The sequence below is a fragment of the Oenanthe melanoleuca genome, chromosome 7 (assembly GCF_029582105.1).
Source record: "Oenanthe melanoleuca isolate GR-GAL-2019-014 chromosome 7, OMel1.0, whole genome shotgun sequence".
Lineage (NCBI taxonomy): Eukaryota > Metazoa > Chordata > Aves > Passeriformes > Muscicapidae > Oenanthe > Oenanthe melanoleuca.
In genome coordinates this window covers 31,355,342-31,375,778 of record NC_079341.1, presented here as the reverse complement: position 1 = coordinate 31,375,778, position 20,437 = coordinate 31,355,342, and the positions used below count along the sequence as shown (strand labels likewise).

Genomic DNA, 20,437 nt, shown 5'->3' with positions numbered 1-20,437 from the left:
TTTGAGCAACCTAGAAAGATTTTTAAATAGTAAGCTAAATTCTGTTCATTTCTCCTGCAACTTTACCCAAGTCTCAGACTTCTGCTCAATAAAGACTCTCCACACATCATTTCTTTTCCTTCTGCCATTCTGACTGTGCAAACTCAACACCAATAAAAACCTGTGGCTGAATTCCATCTATAGAACACATTAACTCGTTTGCAAGTAATGGAAAATGACGATGACTGCACTGGGAGAAAATACAACAGGATCATTGGGCTCCCCTCATCGACCTATTTGACAGCTGTACTCATGTACCCATCACTTATTCCTCTGCAAGCCTGAACATTTACATTCCCCAAAGCATATAATGAAATTTTATTCAAATACAGTCCAAGAACTAAGTGTATTTAACTTCTGGAAACACATTAGGTGATTATTTCATTCATAGTAAAAATGTAATACTTGCAAAACCACAGAACCAACTGCAAATTGCTAATATGTTTCATTATTATTAAGTCTGCCCCTTGGAAACACCAGCAATTAGGGTCAAATGAAACTCCATAATCCTTCTAAATTTCTTTCATGGTTGCCTTCAGTATTTACAGTTACCTGTGAAATTCATCTAACAAGGAAAGACAGGCATCTTTGAAAGGCTTGAGATAAGACAATTCGAACAGACACATTTTCCCTTGTTTCTCATCAAAGCATTTAAAATTACAAAGTTTATGCTTTATATGGGATTTGCAGAGTATTAACATTTAAATAAGCTTAAAAAGGGGGCCAGATATATAATCTAAACCCAAAAATTAATAAAAAGTAGCCATCTTCCTATAAACTATAATTAATCATTGTGATGAACAGAGAGGAAGCAATGTATCTCACCATGCCATAGAGCTGATGTAGCTCTTCTTTTCACACACCACACAAGTTAATTATTATAAGCAGATGTGCTTAGATTACAGAAAATTTTATACTCCATGAAACCAGGCACTGAAGATATCCATTTATCTTAAAGCAGAAATTTGTCCTTGTTTGTTTGGAGGTTTGCTCACATGCAACTACATCAGCAACGTGGCCTGTACAAAACTCCTCCAATCTCACAGGACTGAGTTCTGTACTAAATAAACATCCCAAAAAGGCACTTAAAAAGCACCTAGTGGTCAAAGCAACCCATCACAAACAGGGCAGTTCTGATCTGTCCCACAAATTCTCCACCTGAACAGGGAATGTCTGTGACCATATCCTGAGTTCTGGGGTTAAAATGCAACAGAAGAGATAATCCCCCAAACGCCCTCAAAAGTTCACATCTGCAGGCCCATTTACGCTTGATTTTTCTCAAGTGCTGTTAAGTGCCTATTACGAGGATGCCCTCCAGGAGCACAGGGAATAAATGAATATAAATAAATATAAACACAAGCAGCAGCAAAGGCCCGTGGCCAGCGAGGGCAGTGCGCAGAAGGCCACGCGCCCCGAGCGCCAGCGCGCCCCGCAGCCCCCGAGGACGTGCTGATCTCCTTCACCCTGAACTGAACACAGGCTGAAGCAGATGACCTTGGACAAGCCTACTGCATTTTAATAGCTTGGTAAGATCCCCTCATACTGCATACCTCGAGTTCAGGCACTTCCTCTGTCTACACAAGGGATAAAAGCTAAGATACAGAAAGTTAATATATAAGAGACAGTAGGAAAGAGATAACTCAGAAAAATTTCAATCACCTTGGGGCACATCAAAGAAAACAAATATATGATTGCAGGGTTGAAACTTCAGTGAACTGTCAAAAAGAAACAATAGTACTGACCTGAATTGATCAGAAAAGCGGCGAAAAGTAACATTTGCTACAAGGCTTCACATCCAAGATCCAAATTTAACACTACAAAAATACCCTGCTTCAGGAGAACTCTATCAAATACCTGAATATATTATTCAAAACTTTCCTTATTTCACAAAGCCAATATCAGCAATCCTTTAAAAAATGATGCAAGCATCTGGAAAACCAGCAGCTGCCAGCAAAAAATTGACTTTAGAAAAATCTTTGTTAGAAGGTGACATATATTTCATTACTATCTATTGCCATCAAGGTATAGAGATGGCTTTTTCTTGTGTAGTAATTTTATTCCAGGGGAATTCCAATTTTTTGGATGAAGTTTCACTTGATTTATTATAAATAAAGAAGACGGAATCTTCTCCTGAGTCTTTTCAGAAGCAAATTGATGACGATAAGGGAAGTGAAGAAGGGTTGTTTCCAACAGGAAAAATGTTTGGAAGTATTACTATTGCCTTCATCAGACTCAGTTTAGAAAATGCTAAACACACCACTCAGAATTTTTAATATTTCTGAACATATTCAGAAAGTGTGCCAGCAGAAAAGAGCACCACTGGACACACAAAGCAAATGTAATATCGACCAGTTCACAGGCACCTGCTGTATTCTCACAAGTGCAAGCACTTCATAAGCATCCCTGTCACTTCCAGTTACTCTTCTGTCACTTTAGTGCACCTGTTTGAAAGAGAGATGCTGGGAATTGTGAAAGACAGTTTGATTCAAGGTTATTCATTTATTCTGAAATTGGAAACTCATGTCTAAAATCTCTACTGCAGACATAAAGCAATTGGAGTAACTTTAATATACAAATTCAGAGTCAACAAACATGACATCAGGATTCCATTTACACCTTTGTGGCACGACACTTCTTAAAAAAATCTTGTGCTTGAAGATTTATGGCAAACCATATTGATGAGCTCTGCCATTTAGGATGCTAATATTCATGGTGAGTATTAATTCTTAATTATTGAAAGAAACTTTACTCAATCATTTCCATTAAGAAGTGCTTTCTAAGTAATGTATAAAAAGGGAAAATGCAAACTGAAACTTTTATCTCGTTCCTCTGAAGGAAATTCCCCAGACAGGTGAAACCCCAGGAGTCTGACAATGAACAATATATGCTATAAATCAAACTCTGCATTCCTTTCAACATCTCCATTTTCCTTTCACCAACTCTTGGGTTTGTTTGTTGATTGGTTTTTCTGTTTGTTGATTTGGGTTTTTGTTTAGGGCTTTTTTTGGGGGGGGAGATTGTTTACTTATTAGGGTTTGTTGTTTTGGTTTTTTTCCCAGGAGGCAAGAGGGGGAAGTCCAAACAATTGACAAAGCCCTTGAACGTTTCAGTGATTGAAACAGGATCAGCATTTCAACCCAGTACTCTATTCCTCAGATTAAACCCCTTTGCTTCTACCATACTGTAAGAATAAACAACTGGTCTTCATCCTTCCAATTGGAATATCTCTGGAATGACTCACAAGCTGATAGTTCACTTGACTAAGACCATTATGGACAAAAAAAGAGGTTATTTGGGTAAAGACTGTGACAGTAACATCTCAAGTGTTTTCCTGACAACAATTAGCATAAAAGCCTTTTTAAATAAACTTGCTTTTTTTGGTCATGCTTCAAGCTTTCCTATTTAAAATGTCTATTTGAAGAAAAGTTCTCCTTAAGGCCATTTTCAAGAGAACCTGGATCTTATCCTGCTCAGGTCAGATGAATTTTTAACAATTTCCCTACGAACCACAGCAGCTTTGGCATGAATTGTCTTTGGAGTTGTAAACAGCACAACTGTGACATTCAGGAAATTAAAATTTTATAAAAGCAAAAGTAGATTTAAATCAGTACTGAATGAGCTGGCCTCCACACAGAGAGGTGAACAAGGGGGATGTGAAGGTGTTATATAAAGTAGCAAACAAAAGAGGAGACCAACCAGGACACAAATGTCTTAAGAACAAAGGATGATTCAATTAAATTGAAAATCATCAAGAAACTAGAATAGTTTATTCACTGCAGGGTTACCCCATTGAACTGAGGGATGCCAGACACACACAGGGACCAAAAACCAGCAACAGTTACATGAGCACATTTAAAATAGTAAGGATTGGAAACTCTTGTGTTTTAGGCTCTAAGTGAAGAAAACAGAATTTTAGGATGAAAGAGCTCCTGTATTCCTGATCAAGAGCACACACAAGACTGTGTGAACAGGTCTGATCACAGAATATAAATTTGCCAAAATTTGTGTGCAAAGTATGAATCAACTGCTCATAACTAAGATTTTAAATCACTGGAAGCTAGTGGTAAAAACAAGTCATAATTGGAAGGGCCTGTCTCCAGTTTGAGGGAGAGATTGCTCTTCATTATATCTCTCATTATGCCTTTCATCCTCCTGAGTAAGTCTCTGCACAGTTTGGATCTCCTTGGACCTCTTTCATCTACTATACTCTGTTTAATGACAATCCATCATTTAAAAAAGGACCCCAAAAACGACTTTCGCCAACGATAGTTGCTTAGATCATACAGACTCCACACTAGATAAAAGAAATCTTGGGAGGACCAAAGAGAGCTGAACTTAATCAGAGGGATGAAAGACAAAATGAAAATCTATCTACCCTTACATTTAAAAAAGGAGTTTCCTTCAGATAAGATGATCTCGACTCTCTCCCTCTGTGCCTGTTAAATATGGTGTGAGCACTGTCAGATCCTGTGGGACTTTTATGACTGAGATGCTCCAGCAATTCCTGCAAATTGTACACATTTGGATGGTGCTGTCTGAGGTGACCAGGCCACTTCATATTGATCTAAAACCCTTTTTCCCCCCTTCTTCCCTCCTTCCTCCTAATCAAGGCAGAAATACACAGCCTGGCAAGCTTTGATGTCCCTCTGCTTTACCTCTCATTATTTTGATCTTTTAACAATCCCTCTATTGGAACATGCCCTTAGTGTGCATTTTCAGGGTCCATGCCTTCTGGCTTCAAAAGACTGTTCTACTTGATTTAGGCTTTTTATTCCTTTCCCCCAGAAAACAAATGCTCTGTGTGATACTGAGAGGCTGATATTTGTTTTGTTTATCAGGAGCACTATATAGTTAAGCTAGAGAGCCTGCTTATTCGCTTCTACAGAGTGCAATATACTGTCCTGGTTTTGAAGGAAATCAAATACATGTAATTTATCTGATGCAGTCTTCATCATCTTTATTTTACAGAAAGTCCACAGATCATTGAGTTGCCTTTGGATAAAATGTTGCACTGTAGATTGCTGTCAGGACAAATTCTCTAAGAGTCTCCTCAATTTTTATGTTGCTGGCATAAGGCTACAGTGACAGAAATGACTTGGAGTCTCTCCTGCTATTAGTTCACGTCTATAAAGTAATGTCATGCCCATTCTCCTCCTGCCTATGAAATACTCTTAGAGCAGCTTTACCTGAGGTGGAAGCTGGGCAGACCCAGGCTGAAATATAGTTTTAAGTGTCCTCTGATGCCTGCTGACATCCCCCATTAAAAACAGGAGGGCAGACCACCATCACTCTTCTGTGAACAACCTGTCACTGGCAAACCAGTATCAATCTTTCTTCCCCTTGTCCTATCAACTCACACCCAAGAAAGAAAAATTGGTCTAGGGGAACACATTACCTGGAAGATCAGTGGGATGTAATACAATATGAGGACAAATTTCCATTTCCACTGCAGTGTCCAGCTGCAGATTCCAGCTGTGCACATTTGCAGAGACACCTCTGTTACAGCATCAGGTTTTAAGAAATTGGCCCAGGATGATTTCTGTGAAAACAGGTGACTTTATTTCTCAAAAATTAAACCACAGGAATATCAAAGGCAGCTGAAATGCTCAGAGAGATTGATCCACTATACCTCACATAGCCTCATCCGTACCTTTCCCTCCCCACCTGCTCCCAGTCAATTCTAATACTACAAAACTGAAATTAATCTCATGGCAAATCTCTCTGGGAGAGGATATCTTCTTCATTCCACTGGTGAAGGGAAGGCTAAGAATGCATACATATATGCATGCATTATATTGGTATGGCATTTTTGTCTCCTCCTTAATTTTTCCATGTTTCTCCCTGTGTGAAACACTGCCACAGATTCCTGCATGAAGCAAATCTATTATTAAGTCTACAGTTAAAACCAGATCAAATCTTATAGGTAAACTGATAGAAATCTGACACAAACAATCTGGACTCGTATAATCCCACATCCACACTGCAGTGATCATTCTCTCCATTTCCTGTGGGCAGATATACACGGCTCACCAAGAATGAAGATTAGTTTTAAATGCAAAACCAAGGGTAAATTTCATTAAGCTCAAGAGATTTTAATTTGTTCAGTCCTATTCAACAGAGGTAGACTCCTAAATACTTACTTTCTTTCTTTCTGTTTACGAAATTCAGGTATTTTGAAAAAAAAAAAAAAAAGTTCCTAATCTATTCTAACTCTATTGGCAAACCAGGAACTGGAATTACTCAAGAGAAAGTTTTGGTATTTTTATCTGACCTCAATTGTTTGCCACTACTTATAGTGGCAGAAGTTGTTATGGAACAAAAATAAAAGGGGGGGAGGATTGCCTGTTAAATATATTCTGTTTTATGAAACAGAAGAATAAATTTCAGGAACTTGGAGATGAGAAGGAAAATGTAAGGAAAACACGACTTTATGATGGGTGCTTTTTAACAGCAGGATAATGCCACTGATGTAAGTCTGAATCCCAGAATTTCCTCTACAGTACTGCTGCTCACCTCTCTAGAGGGCAAGTGCTGCATTTGACATATTTTTCTTGAATGAAAATTTCACTTTTCTGATTTCAGAGCATGCTTAAATTTATCCAATATGTATTTCTGGTCTGCCCTTCAAAGTACTCATGATATGCAGTTACCCAGATGTGCTACAGATGTGCTCTCTAGTTCATCATCCACACTGCTAGTGACAGCACTGATGACAGTCCAGGGTGCATGTGCCCCGTGGGAAGTTGTCAGGGTCTGACCAGAAGCCATCTAAAACAGCCTTCCTGACTGACAGCAAATAGCTGATAGCAGAGCTTGGAATGGGTTTCTTCAACAGTTGCACAACCACCTTGCCCTGCATTTCTCTAGGTCACACCTTCATACTGCACATGGGAGGGTGTCACGTGGGACTGGACTCAATGTCTTCCTGAAGCTAAGAGAATATTATCTGTGCTGCTTTTCACTTACCTTATTGCCTGACCTCCAGCCCACTGCCTTGTCAAGGAAAGAAATCAGATTATCAAACACAGTAATAGTGAATCAATTCTGGTTCGGTTGTCTCTTACCACCTTAGTACTCTCCGTGTGTTTTTAAGCTAAAAATTCCATATCACTGACATGAGAAAAACACAATGCATCTTTGTGCATTTGCAATATGATGTAGAGTAATTATATCTGTAGAGTGTTGATGAAGCCTTGGGCAGACATGGCTGATAAACAGACCAAGGCTCTTCATTCTGGAAAAGCAATCTCCTTCTTGAACCTCAGTGCCATCCTAGACAAACTCTGCTTCACGTTCTTTTCAAAGGTATCACAAACAAGACTCAGTTCCTGTCTTTACCCTGGTAATTATTTTTCCCCTTAGTTATTTGCTCCCAATGCCATCAGCTGCCAGGCAGGTGTCTTCCAGACCTGGATTCTGGCTGGGACCACTCATGTTCAGCTTGCTGTGCTCTGTTTGCTTCCCTGTAACCATCTGTTACACAGTAGACTAGAACCACCAGGAAAAACACTGACCAACAAATGAACACCCAGCATCACTCAGGATAAGGCTTAAGGTGCCATTGTCCCACCTATGCTACCTCCTCCCAGATACTGGAGGGAGCTGCTGATGACAGGTAAGCTGCTGTCAGCTGGACAGATTGACACAGGACTGCACCAAGATCCCTGCTCAAAACACATCACCAGTGAACTGAAGCAGTTGAGTCTCTGCCACGTTTACCATCATAATTGCATTCCTTGTAAACTCCAGGTTATCACATTGCCTTCAGCCTGTAAATTGTCACAAGATTCTAATGTACCTCCTGAAATTGGTAATTCTGTGCAAAGCATTCTGCAACTCAAACCACAATGATGTGTTCATTTAGCTAATCAGCAGTTATATTAACTGCCTACAAAACAGAAAATAAGAACTGTTGGGTGACTTATGAGCAAAAAAAGTAAAAATGGTAACACTGATGCTTTTTTGTTGGCGCATCTCATTATAAAGAGGTTACCATCAATAATTGCAGGAGAAACAACAACAGTATATATGGCCATTACTGAGTTACTGATGGATAATACATGAGATAATACAGCTAAAGGATGCCGGTTAGACAGATTTGTGTAACTGCAATATTAACAGGCTATATCTAAACTCATTCTTTCATCTTGCTTAATATGATGCATTAACTTGCTCACTATTAGACTTGTGATCACGTACTGCCTATGTTTTATATAAGATTTCACTGGAACTATCACTGCATTTAGACACACTCAGGAAACTTCGATAGCAGACTGTTACCATTTTTTTCTTATGATGATAAGCTTTTGGTCTGAATCAGTCTAAAACCAGTCTTGTCTGCAGTGTCCCTACAGCTATCAGAAAGCTCCAGAGCAAGAGCCAGAAACCTGCTGTCCAGGAATGATCCACCCCATGACCTCCAGTGAAACAGAGTTCTGTTCTCCAAAGCAAAGGAGTAGCTTCTTATTACTGCATTGGTGAGTCTGCATTGTTGTTTTCCTGTACATAAATCAATAAACTATCTAGAAAAATACTTCCTGCTCTGTGTCACAGGACTTCTGTATTCTTGAGATGGAGAGCTACAGCCCTGAGAAGGACTTAATGTCTCATTAATAGGGGAAAATATGGTCAAATACTCCAAATGAGTCAAAGCAAAGTGGCAGGAGCAGGAGAAATAAGACATGGCATTTTCCATTGCTGCAGCTTCTCCTTGCTTTTGGAAAGTAACTTGTTTTTTCATAATCATGTTGTCAGTGCATTTCCAGGACCAGTTTTTAAAATAGAGTCTCATTAGACTCATCTGGTCTTTAATACGTGTATACTTACACTGCTAATGGTGTTTGAAGCAACCTTCAAAGACATTTGCTCAAAACAGGCTTTCCATCCACTAATTAAACCTTAACAATCCCTTGTAATCAGCAACACATTTTTTTCCCAAAAACTGTCTATGTCCCAGGTGGCTCTTCATGTCAGCACTGAAAGGAGAGGTCATTCCTGAAGGATCCTCCACCACAAACATCTGAGACCAGGGAAGGCACCAAACAGCACCTGAAGAAGCAGTGACTCTCATGAAGTTGTGGAATGGTCTGAACTGGAAACCATCCAGCTCGTCCCATTCTACCTCTGCATGGGCAGGGACACCTTCCACTATCCCAGGCTGCTCCAAGCCCCATCCAACCTGGCCCTGAGCACTTCAGAGATGGGAGGATCCACAGCTTTTCTGAGCATCCTGTGCCAGCCCTAACCATTCTCACGGTTAAGGCTTTTTTCCAACTCTACTTTTTGCCAGTTTAAAGCCATTTCCCCTTGTCCTTTCACTCCATGCTCTCTCCAGCCCTCTTGAAGCCCCTTCAGGGCACTGTAAGAGGCTCCAAGATCTCCCTGGAGCCTTCTCTTCTGCAGGCTGAACAACCCCAGCTCTCAGCCTGCCTTCACAGCAGAGGTTCTTGAGTTTTCTGAGCATCTCTGTGATTTCCCCTGGACCTGCTCCAACATGTCCACATCCTTCTTATGTTAAGGACTCCAGAGCTGGATGCAGAGCTCCAGGTGGGGTCTCAGGGTGGGGCAGAGGGGCAGAATCCCCTCCCTCATCTGCTGCCCACACTGCTTTGGATGAAGCCCAGGACAAGGCTGGGTGTCTGGCTTCAAGTGCACACTGCTTCTCATCAACCAACACTCCCAAATCCTTCTTCCCAGGGCTGCTCTCAATCCATGCTTCACCCAGCCTGAATTTCTGCTTGGATTGCCCCCATCCCTGTGCAGGACCTTTTCTCACAGTCTTGATACCTCCTAGTAAATTAGTCTCTGGTGCAGGCAAATAACAGCTGTACAGCAGCACCAAATTTGCAAAGCTCCTCATTTACTGTTAGTAATGTTGTCTCATGTAACTGCCAAGCAATATCCTCACCCTGTTTTACCTGAGTGCCCTTCCTTGGGAGCTTTTTGCCAATCATGCCTCAATTAAGTTTAAATAACAACTGTATTTATTAGCTCTAAAGGCTACCTTTCTCTTTCCTATAGCACTGCTTGCTGAATAAGTTAGTCCACTGAAGCTGATGTAAAAAATGAAAGGCTATTGTAATTAGTGTAATATCTTTCCAAGATAAAACCATCAAAACTGCAGTTTCAGGCAGCTGTCATCTCCTTGGCTATTCTGCTTATTATTCACAGGCAAACTCTGATATCTTCTGCATATTATGCAGTAAGTTTACATGCAATTTCAGTGAAAATGCTCATGGAACAGGATTTCTATCTCAGAATCTAGCCATGGGAAAGAATGGAGCTTGAAAGTAATTTCAGACCTCATTTTCCCTCAGTACAGTCATTGTCCTAAATAGGCACACATAAACACATACTGTTTTTCTTTAGAAATAATTTATATGAATTCAGTGTTCTTATATAATTGGCTAGATACAACAGTCACTGAAAACTAAAAATCCCCTTTTTCATACTACAGTCAGAGTATGGACAGAAAAAAAAAAAGATCTAAAAATTGGATGCTCTAAGGGACAGAGAGACTGATTATCTTCAGAGGTAAAAGGGTAAGTGCTGTAACATGGTATAAAAGGAACAAAGAAAATTCATATGAATACTCTTTGGAGAAGAAGCACTTACTGGCTAAAGATGCTGTAAATTATGTAATGCAATTACTGTGTGGAGTGGTGGTGATACCTAGAATGCAAGCTCATTCACAGGATGCCTGAATATTGCAGGAAGGCAGCATCTATTTCCTACACCTGGGATTCTTCCAGTGATGGCACAGATTCCCCTGAAAACACCCACAGATTCACAGTATCTTACAAGGTAATTTAGGACAGAAGGGACCTCTGAGGATCCAGTGCCTGCTCTAAGCAGGATTGACTTCACAGTTAGGAAAGGCTGCTCAAGACCTTTTTCTTATTGAGTGTTCAGTATCTCCAAGCAATCTACAGTCTCTCTGGGCAACCTGGGAGTTTCTGACTCCAGCCTATGTCCTATCTTCTGTTAATTCACTGTGCAGCTCTGGGAAGTGTGGCTCCATCTCCTCTGTGACATTCTTCTAGGCTGAACAAGCCCAAATCCCCAGCCTCACCTCACATGGTAGCTCAAAAGCATGTCTCCAAAACCCCCTTCCAGTGAAGAACGACAGGATCAGAAGTCCTCCAGTGCTGAGGTGTCCAAGCTGAAGAGCCCCTGCAAGGCACGTAAGCAAACACCTCCCCTGCCTAAAGGGCTGCTCCCTGACAACACAGAGCACCTCTGCACACTCCTGACGAGTTCAAGTAGCAGCAAGAAGAGGCATTAACAAAACCTTTATGAAAATTTCCCTTACTAAACACTTCTATAGAAAAGATACAGAATAGCTGAAAACCCAGCAGCTTCTTTTCCAGACACAGTAAGGCCAGAGTTAGCAGCTGGGTCTCAGTTGCCTTCTCTGTGGAGATTACTTCTCTTGTTCACACAAAATATCTTTAAAAATCTTCTTCCATGGGTTTCATCTGAGATCTCATTTTCCTAAGACCCCACTCATCTTTAATAATACCCAGCAGAGTGGTTCTATCACTGCATGTAATTATGAAAACCGAAGCTGTTACAAAAGCCACAGTTAATTACAAAAAGTGAACGTGGCATTGAAACGATTTTTGCTTAAACTCACCAAGGTAGGTTTTTCACAATTACCCTAGAACAGCACATAGCCTAAGTAATTATTGGAGGGCTCTCCACAGAGTGAAAGTGTGATGCTCTTCTATTATACTTCTAATTCTGTCAGAGTAAGATTAACACAAAGTTCATGCACTAGAACATAAAGATTACCCTCCCTTCACACAGACTGAACAATACAATTTACAGATTTGAAAATCTTGTGGAAAGGTTGGTGGTCAAAACCTAGTTTAAGATATTTACCCCTTTGAGTTTTAGTTTAAAACACATTTCTTCTTTCAGATACATCCCACATACTGTCAGAGCTTTTCTTTCTTATCCTTTGTTTCCAGATTATATAAGAAATTCATTTCATCTTTAAAGAATAGTTTCTACCTTTGTGAAGGAGTAAATTATAATGTCAAGTTTCCTCAGTTAGCATACCTGTATAGCAATTTTTTTTCAATAAAAATAACCTTTTGTTAAAGGTTTAATTGTATTTCCCAGGAGACTGATAACAGCCACATCTCCAGCCATCTACAGGCACCACCACAGATTGATGGATACTCTGAACATTCTTCTCACCACTTCTGTTCAGACAATGGGACCACTAATTTCTAAGTGCTTAATTATGTCAAGGGTGGGAGCCCAAAGAAAGCTTTTACCAATGCTGAACTTCTTCAACAGTCTTAATGAAAATCAGGCCTCAGGCAAATCATTAGTGAATTTCAAAATCATAAGGAAATTATCCTTTCCATTTTTAGCATAAAGAATGGATTACTTCATAAAGGCCTATAGATAATTCATTTGAAGCTCACATGCTCAGCTTTAGGCAGAAGAGCAGGTTAAGATACTTGAAGATCAAGCACAGATTTCCTGCTATCCTCCAAGTTGTGTTAGTGGTACTCTAATGCCCAGCACAGCAGAACAACTGTATCATGGAAGCAGCTCCCAAAACACTTTATTTCATAAAGAACTTCAGTTAGTTTCCAACTTATCTACTTTAATGCCATCTCCAGCCCCTCAAGCACTGGGGGCTGGATGGAGGAATCTTACCCCTGGCCTGCAGCCCGTGCCCACACGCCTCGCTCTGCCCGGGCAGGGCCGGCCCCACCGACCCTGGCACCAGCACACAGGGGCTCCAGCCGTGGCTCTTCCACCTGCAGGGGAACAGAGAAGGGCTTCAAACTGGGAACAGGCAAGAAACATGAGCCAAACTCCACTTACCAACAGGCAACAAACCTGAGCCAAACTCCAGTAACCAACAGGCAACAAACCTGAGCCAAACTCCAGTAACCAACAGAGAACAAACCTGAGCACAAACTCCAGTTACCAACAGAGAACAAACCTGAGCACAAACTCCAATTAGCAACAGGGAACAAACCTGAGCACAAACTCCAGTTACCAACAGAGAACAAACCTGAGCACAAACTCCAGTTACCAACAGGGAACAAACCTGAGCACAAACTCCAGTTACCAACAGAGAACAAACCTGAGCACAAACTCCAGTTACCAAGAGAGAACAAACCTGAGCACAAACTCCAGTTACCAACAGAGAACAAACCTGAGCACAAACTCCAGTTAGCAACAGGGAACAAACCTGAGCACAAACTCCAGTTACCAACAGAGAACAAACCTGAGCACAAACTCCAGTTACCAACCACACTACACCGTGGGGATTTTGGAGTCACAAAGCTGTAATTACTCCTGATGCAAGCACTGGGAACTGGAATTCAGATGCCAACATTCTCCCTTCTCATTTTGCAGGACATGTTTCAAAGTCAGTAAGATTCACAGGAAATAGCTCCAGTGGGCTTTGTCACCTCCTGCTCTCACACAGCTGATACAGTTCCCAGGCTGCTTTCCATGCTCACACGTGTGCCAGCCAGGGGAAGCAGCTTTCCATGGCACCAGGCAGAGCAGAGCCTTGTGTCCCCTGCCTGGCACTGCCTTCAGCTCCACACTCTGCTCCAGGACCATCTCCCATGGGATGTGCAGGCTGGAGATTCATATGCAAAGATATAATGCTTTTCTATTTACTAATATTGCACAACAGATGGGCCTCAGAATCTTAATGAAGAGCAGTGAATAACTGCTCTACTGTATTATTTGTCTAATCAGAACTTTTTAAGTGCTCACTGTTCACTGGAGTGAGAGTATCAGGGGAAAACACTAGAGTTTCTCCAATAAGCATGCAATTATGATTAAGGCACTCTAGGGCTTATGGTCCCAAAATAGCTTACATGGATTTTTAGACACAATGAAGGGGAAGTTCCCAGTAACAGCTTCCTTACACACATCAGACCCTGAGGTTACTATTTCTAGGAGCTGTGTCCCTTGGTGCTTGTTCTGATGATGCCAGATCTATGAAAATCTCCAGTTTGAACCCTACTTTTACACATTTTGCAAGGTGCATTAATTATTTTAAACTCTGCATTTTCCAAAATAATGTTATTTTCTGGTGAAAATTGTGCAGGACAAGAGCCATTTCTGGAGAAGTGGACACCCACTAGAGACTGATCCCAAGCTAACAGGTTTTACCTATACACTGGACAGATGGGAACATCTTCACATTCTCTTTCCTCATACAAGGTGTCTGGACATGCCTGTCCCCCATTGGCAGAATCCTGAAGGATAATCCTGTACCGGGACTGCTTAACTGCAGTGGCATTGCCTGTAAAGCAAAAAAGAGTTGTCTTTCAGACATGGCTGCCATCCCTTATCTGCCTTGGTTAGAAATATGTTCTGTGTTTCATTTATATTTTGAAACTATGAGCACTTTGTAACATTACTTCCTTTAAAATTACCAGTAGTTCAGCAGGACAGCAGCTGGAAGGATATAAATCAACAGCCTAAGAAATGCATCAAAAAACATCTATTTAACAGAATACCAAATCAAGTAGGAAAATAAATAAATAAGAAAATAAATACCTTAACTGGGAAAAAGAATAAAAGCCAAAGAAACAGACTTTCATAATGGAAGGTGTTGTTTCTGAGAACACACTCTGGTGGTCTCAGGCTGCTACCAGTAACCCATCTTTATGGCTCTAGAAATCAGAGGTGATAACTTCCTGATAGGAAAACCATTGCAACCAACAGAGGCTAACTCTCTACTTAACCTGAGTTGATGCAAGACCAATCCATCTAAAAACACAGTTCACAAAATCCATGGTGCAGAATGAAGCAGGAAAGACAAGAACAAGATTTATCTATTTGTCTACAGCTAATGCAAACACAATCCTTGGCTGTGTAAGTGGCAAAAGCAAACTGAGAGCTGGTTTAACCACTGCATGTGGCATTTGTCCTTCTCTGGGTACTGTATTCACACTGCAAAACAGTGCTAGAAAAGTAAAAAGGGATCTCAGGGGAACTCCTTAAAGGATTACAGACCACATTAAAAGCTTTAAATAGTGGACTTCATCAAATATGAAAGAAGAAAGCAGTATGCTGATAAGCCTACTATGAGGATTATTTTTCCAGCTCAGAATAAGAGCAAAGCTGCAGCAGCAAAATTACAATGAAGTAGAGTAGAAGGAAAACTTAGAAGTCACACCATGAACACAAAGCAGAATCACAGTTCCAAGAAAAGTGAAAAAATGTTGGCTTTAAAACTACCAAGTCATACTGGCACATACTACAAATCCTCCACTGGCACATGTGCCACCACTGTGCGATCACTGCAAAGGGACACTGGAGTGGCAGGAGGCTGCTCACCATGGCTGCAGCCCTGGGGCAGGAAAAGCACATCCAGAGAGATCTCCCTCCTGCTTTTTTCACAGTTACCACTTAAAGCAGCTCTACAGCTGCCTACAGCCTCCTTTCACCTGCCTGATTTGGTGCCTGTAAAGCCTAACAAAGAGCCTTCTCTTAAAATCTAGCCCACAGCATCACTCCTGGAAATTAAACTCTTTTATCTTCTGTCCATTACATGAAGAAAAGAGTTTATCCCTGTCACCTAATGCATACCCTTTACAAAACTGTAAGGATTTGCATCCATTCTGTCTTCCCCTCTCTAAACTAGGCAAACCCAGTCCCTTGTAGGTCCAATTCAATTCCCTCTCATTGCTCACTTTCTCACAACACTGTGCCCAAGGAGCTGCAGCCTCCCCAGGGCACAGCACAGTGACACCTCAGGGGTCTCACATACAGCATGCCCAGGAACCTGACAAGCCTGGTAAGAGTTTTAGCATTTCTGCTAAACTGCTGACTTTCATTCATTTTGTAGTCCATTTAGTCTCCAGAGGTGCCTGAGGCCACAAAGACTATTTAGGGAGCAGAGCACTTGACACACATAAGAATCAGAAAAGCTGGGACTCTTCTGCTTGGAGAGAAGGCTCACAGGATCTAGCAGTGTGTATCAATGCACTACAACAGGCAGTAAAGGAGACACAGACAGACTATTTTCACTGTGATATCCACTGTGAGAATTTTCAAGCAGCTGAGTACCCATTTAAGAGTGATTTAATTTAAGCCACTGTTCCTCAGCTTCCTGATAAAAGTTTAATGTGTCAAAAATCTACCACTTCCCTTAATTAGAACAGCTATGCTGTCAAAAAAAAAAGAGGAGATTAAATTTATTGGGTACAATTTGTTCTCAATAAATCCTTACTGGCCAGTTTATTACAATCTGGTTCTTGAAATGTTTGTATCTTGAGTAATAACATGTTCTTGTAGTTTTCTACATAATGAAGTTAGGATGAGTAATCTACAATTTTCTTGACATTTTTTGGAGGAGCGGAGGTGAAGGGGAGAGTTTTGGTTTGGTTTGCCTCGGTATTACTGAGTTTTAGTTCTTTAAGATCTTATTTCTCACCCATAAGACAGTCATTTGAGGCTCTGGCATTACTTTACTACTCTCTTCTTATTCACACAACCTCATTGATATTGGAATAGCTACTCAATGGAAATACTCCTTACTACACTCTCCTCCTGGCTGCAGACAGGCAATAATAGCAACAACTGCACATTGCCCATGTTGTGCTTCCCTCATTTCTCAGAATGTACATTTCATTCAGTTTCTCCTTATTTTTAATCCATTTATGCCATTTTCATTGTGAAACAATAAGACAATCCAAAAGGAAACAAGATCCTGAACAACTCTGATAGTAAGATAAAAAAAAGCCTCTCTAAATGTGTGCGATGTTCCTCTTCATGGTTTGAACCTTGATCTTACAAATCACATACAGATCTACATATTCCTTGCTGCCCAGAGCTACTGGCTTGCTATTAGCACAATTTCAGAATAGAAATTACAGTCCAGTAGGGCTTCAGCCCTTTGGACAGGCTTTCTTGGAGCTTCCAGGTCTTCTGCACTCCTGCCTGCAGAGAACAAGTTACCAAGATGTGTAGATACCAATCTCTGCAGTTTGTTAAAGTTTTCTTTTTGTTTTTAAATGTCTCTTAATATTGCCATCCTTCCCTTTCAAGAACTGTGAACTCTTTATCACTTTCTGATGATTTTCATTCAAATTATCTACCACCATTAGAATCTTACCCATTTCTTTCCTATTAATCAGTACCAAATCTAAATGAGCTTCCCACAGTAATTTTCTCCACCTCAAGAAATTAAATTATTCTCAACATTTATTGCACCTTACTCAAACCCCATTTTCAAAATTGAATTTCCTCACTGGCTTTTCCATAGTATTCCTTACAAATGTTAATGAGCATAATTTTTATATTTCAGTTAAAATTGCTATAGCCTGATTTTTCCAGAGTACTAGCACTGTGGAGGACTGTCCTTTTAAAGCCAAACTGATTTCCAGTATTGCTATGACTGTTGGCAGTCCTGAAAAAAAAGTCAAGCCTCAAGATCTAAAGACCATCTTAATTTCTCTGTCCTTGACTTTGCAACTCAGATAATGCTGTTTGAGAATTTCAGGGGTGCCTTACCTCTGTTTCCACTCCCCTCTCCTGTGCCACCAGCCTCCATTCTCCTCCCTTACGGCATCATACAACTTTTACCAACCCACTCTTACTCCTCCCTGGATCTTGCATCCTTCCTTCCTCTGTCTCACCCCCAGGGCTCACAGAGCTGTACCATCCTTCTCAGGTGAGGGACAAAATCCCTTTCCACTCATGGAACATGTGCTCTATCAGGTCCAGCTTCCACAGAAAACATCCAGCTTCCCACTCTGCTCCTGACCAGATGGAAAGCCAGAGTCAGGTCCACACAAGACTCTGTTCACACACAAAAAAGGACAAATTCTCGGGGATTTTCTGAGACTTTAGTCACCAAAATCAGTACTGTCTCCAATACCATGGTAGAGATAAGAGCTCTTAAATCTTTGGCTTTGACCAGCTCTGCTTTATGAGGATTGGAAGTGGCAGATTGTGGACTGTCTGGCACAAGGTAGAGGTTGTTGAAATTTCTTACTATGGCACACCATGCATTTTATCCACTTTTACTCCATCTCATTTCAAGTCTGATTTAAGGCATGGGACAAAAATAGGACAGCTACTATCTAACATTTCATGTAAACTTGTTTAGAGAATTAAGTAACTGTGAAATTTCTAACCTTCCTCCTGGGCAACCAATGCCCCGAAGAAAAGAGGTACTTACAGGTACCATCTATTTTCAGAAGGAAGATGAAACATGTTATTTATTGTTAGTTGTTTGCTTTTTTAAATCTCCCTGTTTTAAATCTATGCTGACAGACCAGGGAGCACCTCATCCATGCTGAAAGCAGTTATCTCTCCAGGCCACCTTCACCCCCAGGAAAGCAGGTGACAGAGGAAAATCTACCTGCTGCTGATTCAGACCATTTCATACCCTGAAATCACCCTACTGATTCTTTTTTCAATCCATCCTCAAAGCCCAGGTAAAACAGATATGCTACAGAAGACTGCAGTAGATAGTTGCCACCTCTAAGTATCTGAAATGGCAGAGAATCAATAACTTGCAACAGCCTCCTGCTCCTGCCTCCCCAACAGGTGCCTGGATTCAGTGGCACTTCCTTTGTGAATTATGTTGTCCATCCATCTGTTCCTGCCCTAAGTTCAGTGCTGTCTGCACCTCTGAGGCAGGAGATAATCTTCTGCCACAAGACAGACGGTTGTCTGATGACATTTCAATGTAGGGAAAATGTCAGCTTTTTTATTATGAGATGGTAAACTCGGATGTATTTCCTCAGATAAACTACAAACAGCTCAACTTGTGAAGTTCTGTGTAAAGCTGATTTAGTGATACCCTGTTTGTCTAAGTTCTGATCTTATGCTGGTACACAATTAATTTTAAATCTGCCAGGCAATACCTGTTCCTGCTTGATCTGATTAGTAATTCACCATCTGTATATTGCTTTCATTAAATACAACTTTTCTATAAAAAAACCACAACACCCCTAACAACTCACGTATGTGTAGTGGCTTTGAAATTTCATTATTGTGCTTAGGTTTTAATTGTGCCATGCAAATTAAAAAAAAAAAAATTCTTGCAATGCAGCCATATCAATAACAGATTTAGCAAAAAACAAACTCCCTCATCTAAGAAGTTTTAATTTAGAATTATATTAAAATGATAACACTGCCAAGGAGGTTAAATAATTAATTTCTTCTCATTTTAATTGTAGACTATTATTTAATAAACAAAGTAATTTACCAGGTAATTTATTCTACTCCTTCATAGGCAGCTCATTTAAAGTCTAAAAATAAATTGCTAATTAAAACAGGATTCACTGTTTTAGAAAGCAACTCATTTTCCTGTAAAATCTAACAAGGACTATGCTAAAGCATTCACTGAGAATCTTTGAAGGGCAAGGAAACTACCAACAATTATGAAATATTCTGATAACTGAACAGACTTTCATCTGAACAATTAATGAAACACACAAATTTGTAAGAAAACCCAACACTAGATGATTATAAAAAAAACTTTGTTGTACACTCATTGTGCCTTAAAGTTAACCAACAAGATCAAAGAGATGTTTGGCCCTTGAAGAACCACAAAGAACAGGAGGCACTTGCACAACCCTGTACATACACCCAGGCTGATCAAGAAAATCACATTTCATATGGAAGCAATTCCATGTGCAGCCATACAGCACAGGTGCCTTGGAGCTCTGACTGAAGGCAGAAACCCAGGAGGAATCTCCTCCAGGCAAAGAGAATTCACATCTCCAAAGCTGCTCACAAGGCTCCCACCCACCCAAGAACATCAACTCAAAAGTCAAGGTCTAAAGTTCTCAGGTCCAAAACTCATGCAGATGAATGCCCTAAAAATTATTAGACCAGTGTGAGCTTCATCTGCGATGCATTTCTAGGTCAATGCTCTAATTTCCCCCCCAAATTCTGACTTCTTAAAGGCTTACCAGGCTGGCAGGCTGTGGGGCAGGGTGTCCACTCGCTGAACAGAGTCACAACACAGTCCTTCCTGCAGGGGAGGAGACACGGCCGCACCGCCTCCGGCCGGACGGACTCCGGACACCTGCGGGTCCAAACGCAGATACAGCAAAATAAAAACTAAAACTATGGAGAAACATTTTACTCCTAACACTCTCACAGGGCTGTGAGCACACTCCAATACCAAAGACACCACTCCTGGCCAGAGCAAGCCTTGTTTTTCTTTTCACTCATGCAACCCAGCTAAATTCAGTCCATTTCAAGGATTTAAAAAAAAAAAAAATTAAAAAGAGGAGCTTGGCTTGATGACTACAGGCTAAATGTAGATCTGTCTGTGACATCAAAACAACAAAGCTCATGGGAGTAAAACAGATATATTTATTATCAAAGAAAGTGAGTAGTTATGTTTATAAAGTAGTCCTGTTTCAGCACAACATGCAAC

The 20,437-nt window shown here is 40.6% G+C and overlaps 1 protein-coding gene across 1 annotated transcript in view; it reads right to left on the bottom strand.

Annotated features, from left to right (window-relative positions):
- THSD7B (thrombospondin type 1 domain containing 7B) overlaps positions 1 to 20,437 on the bottom strand; it is a 243,712-nt gene that overhangs the window by 109,041 nt on the left and 114,234 nt on the right. The window contains exons 10-12 of the mRNA XM_056496809.1: positions 19,965 to 20,080; positions 14,200 to 14,332; positions 12,715 to 12,818 (exon numbers count right to left, since the gene is read on the bottom strand). Coding sequence (XP_056352784.1) covers positions 12,715 to 12,818; positions 14,200 to 14,332; positions 19,965 to 20,080 — 353 coding nt within the window. The remainder of the gene's footprint in view (positions 1 to 12,714; positions 12,819 to 14,199; positions 14,333 to 19,964; positions 20,081 to 20,437) is intronic.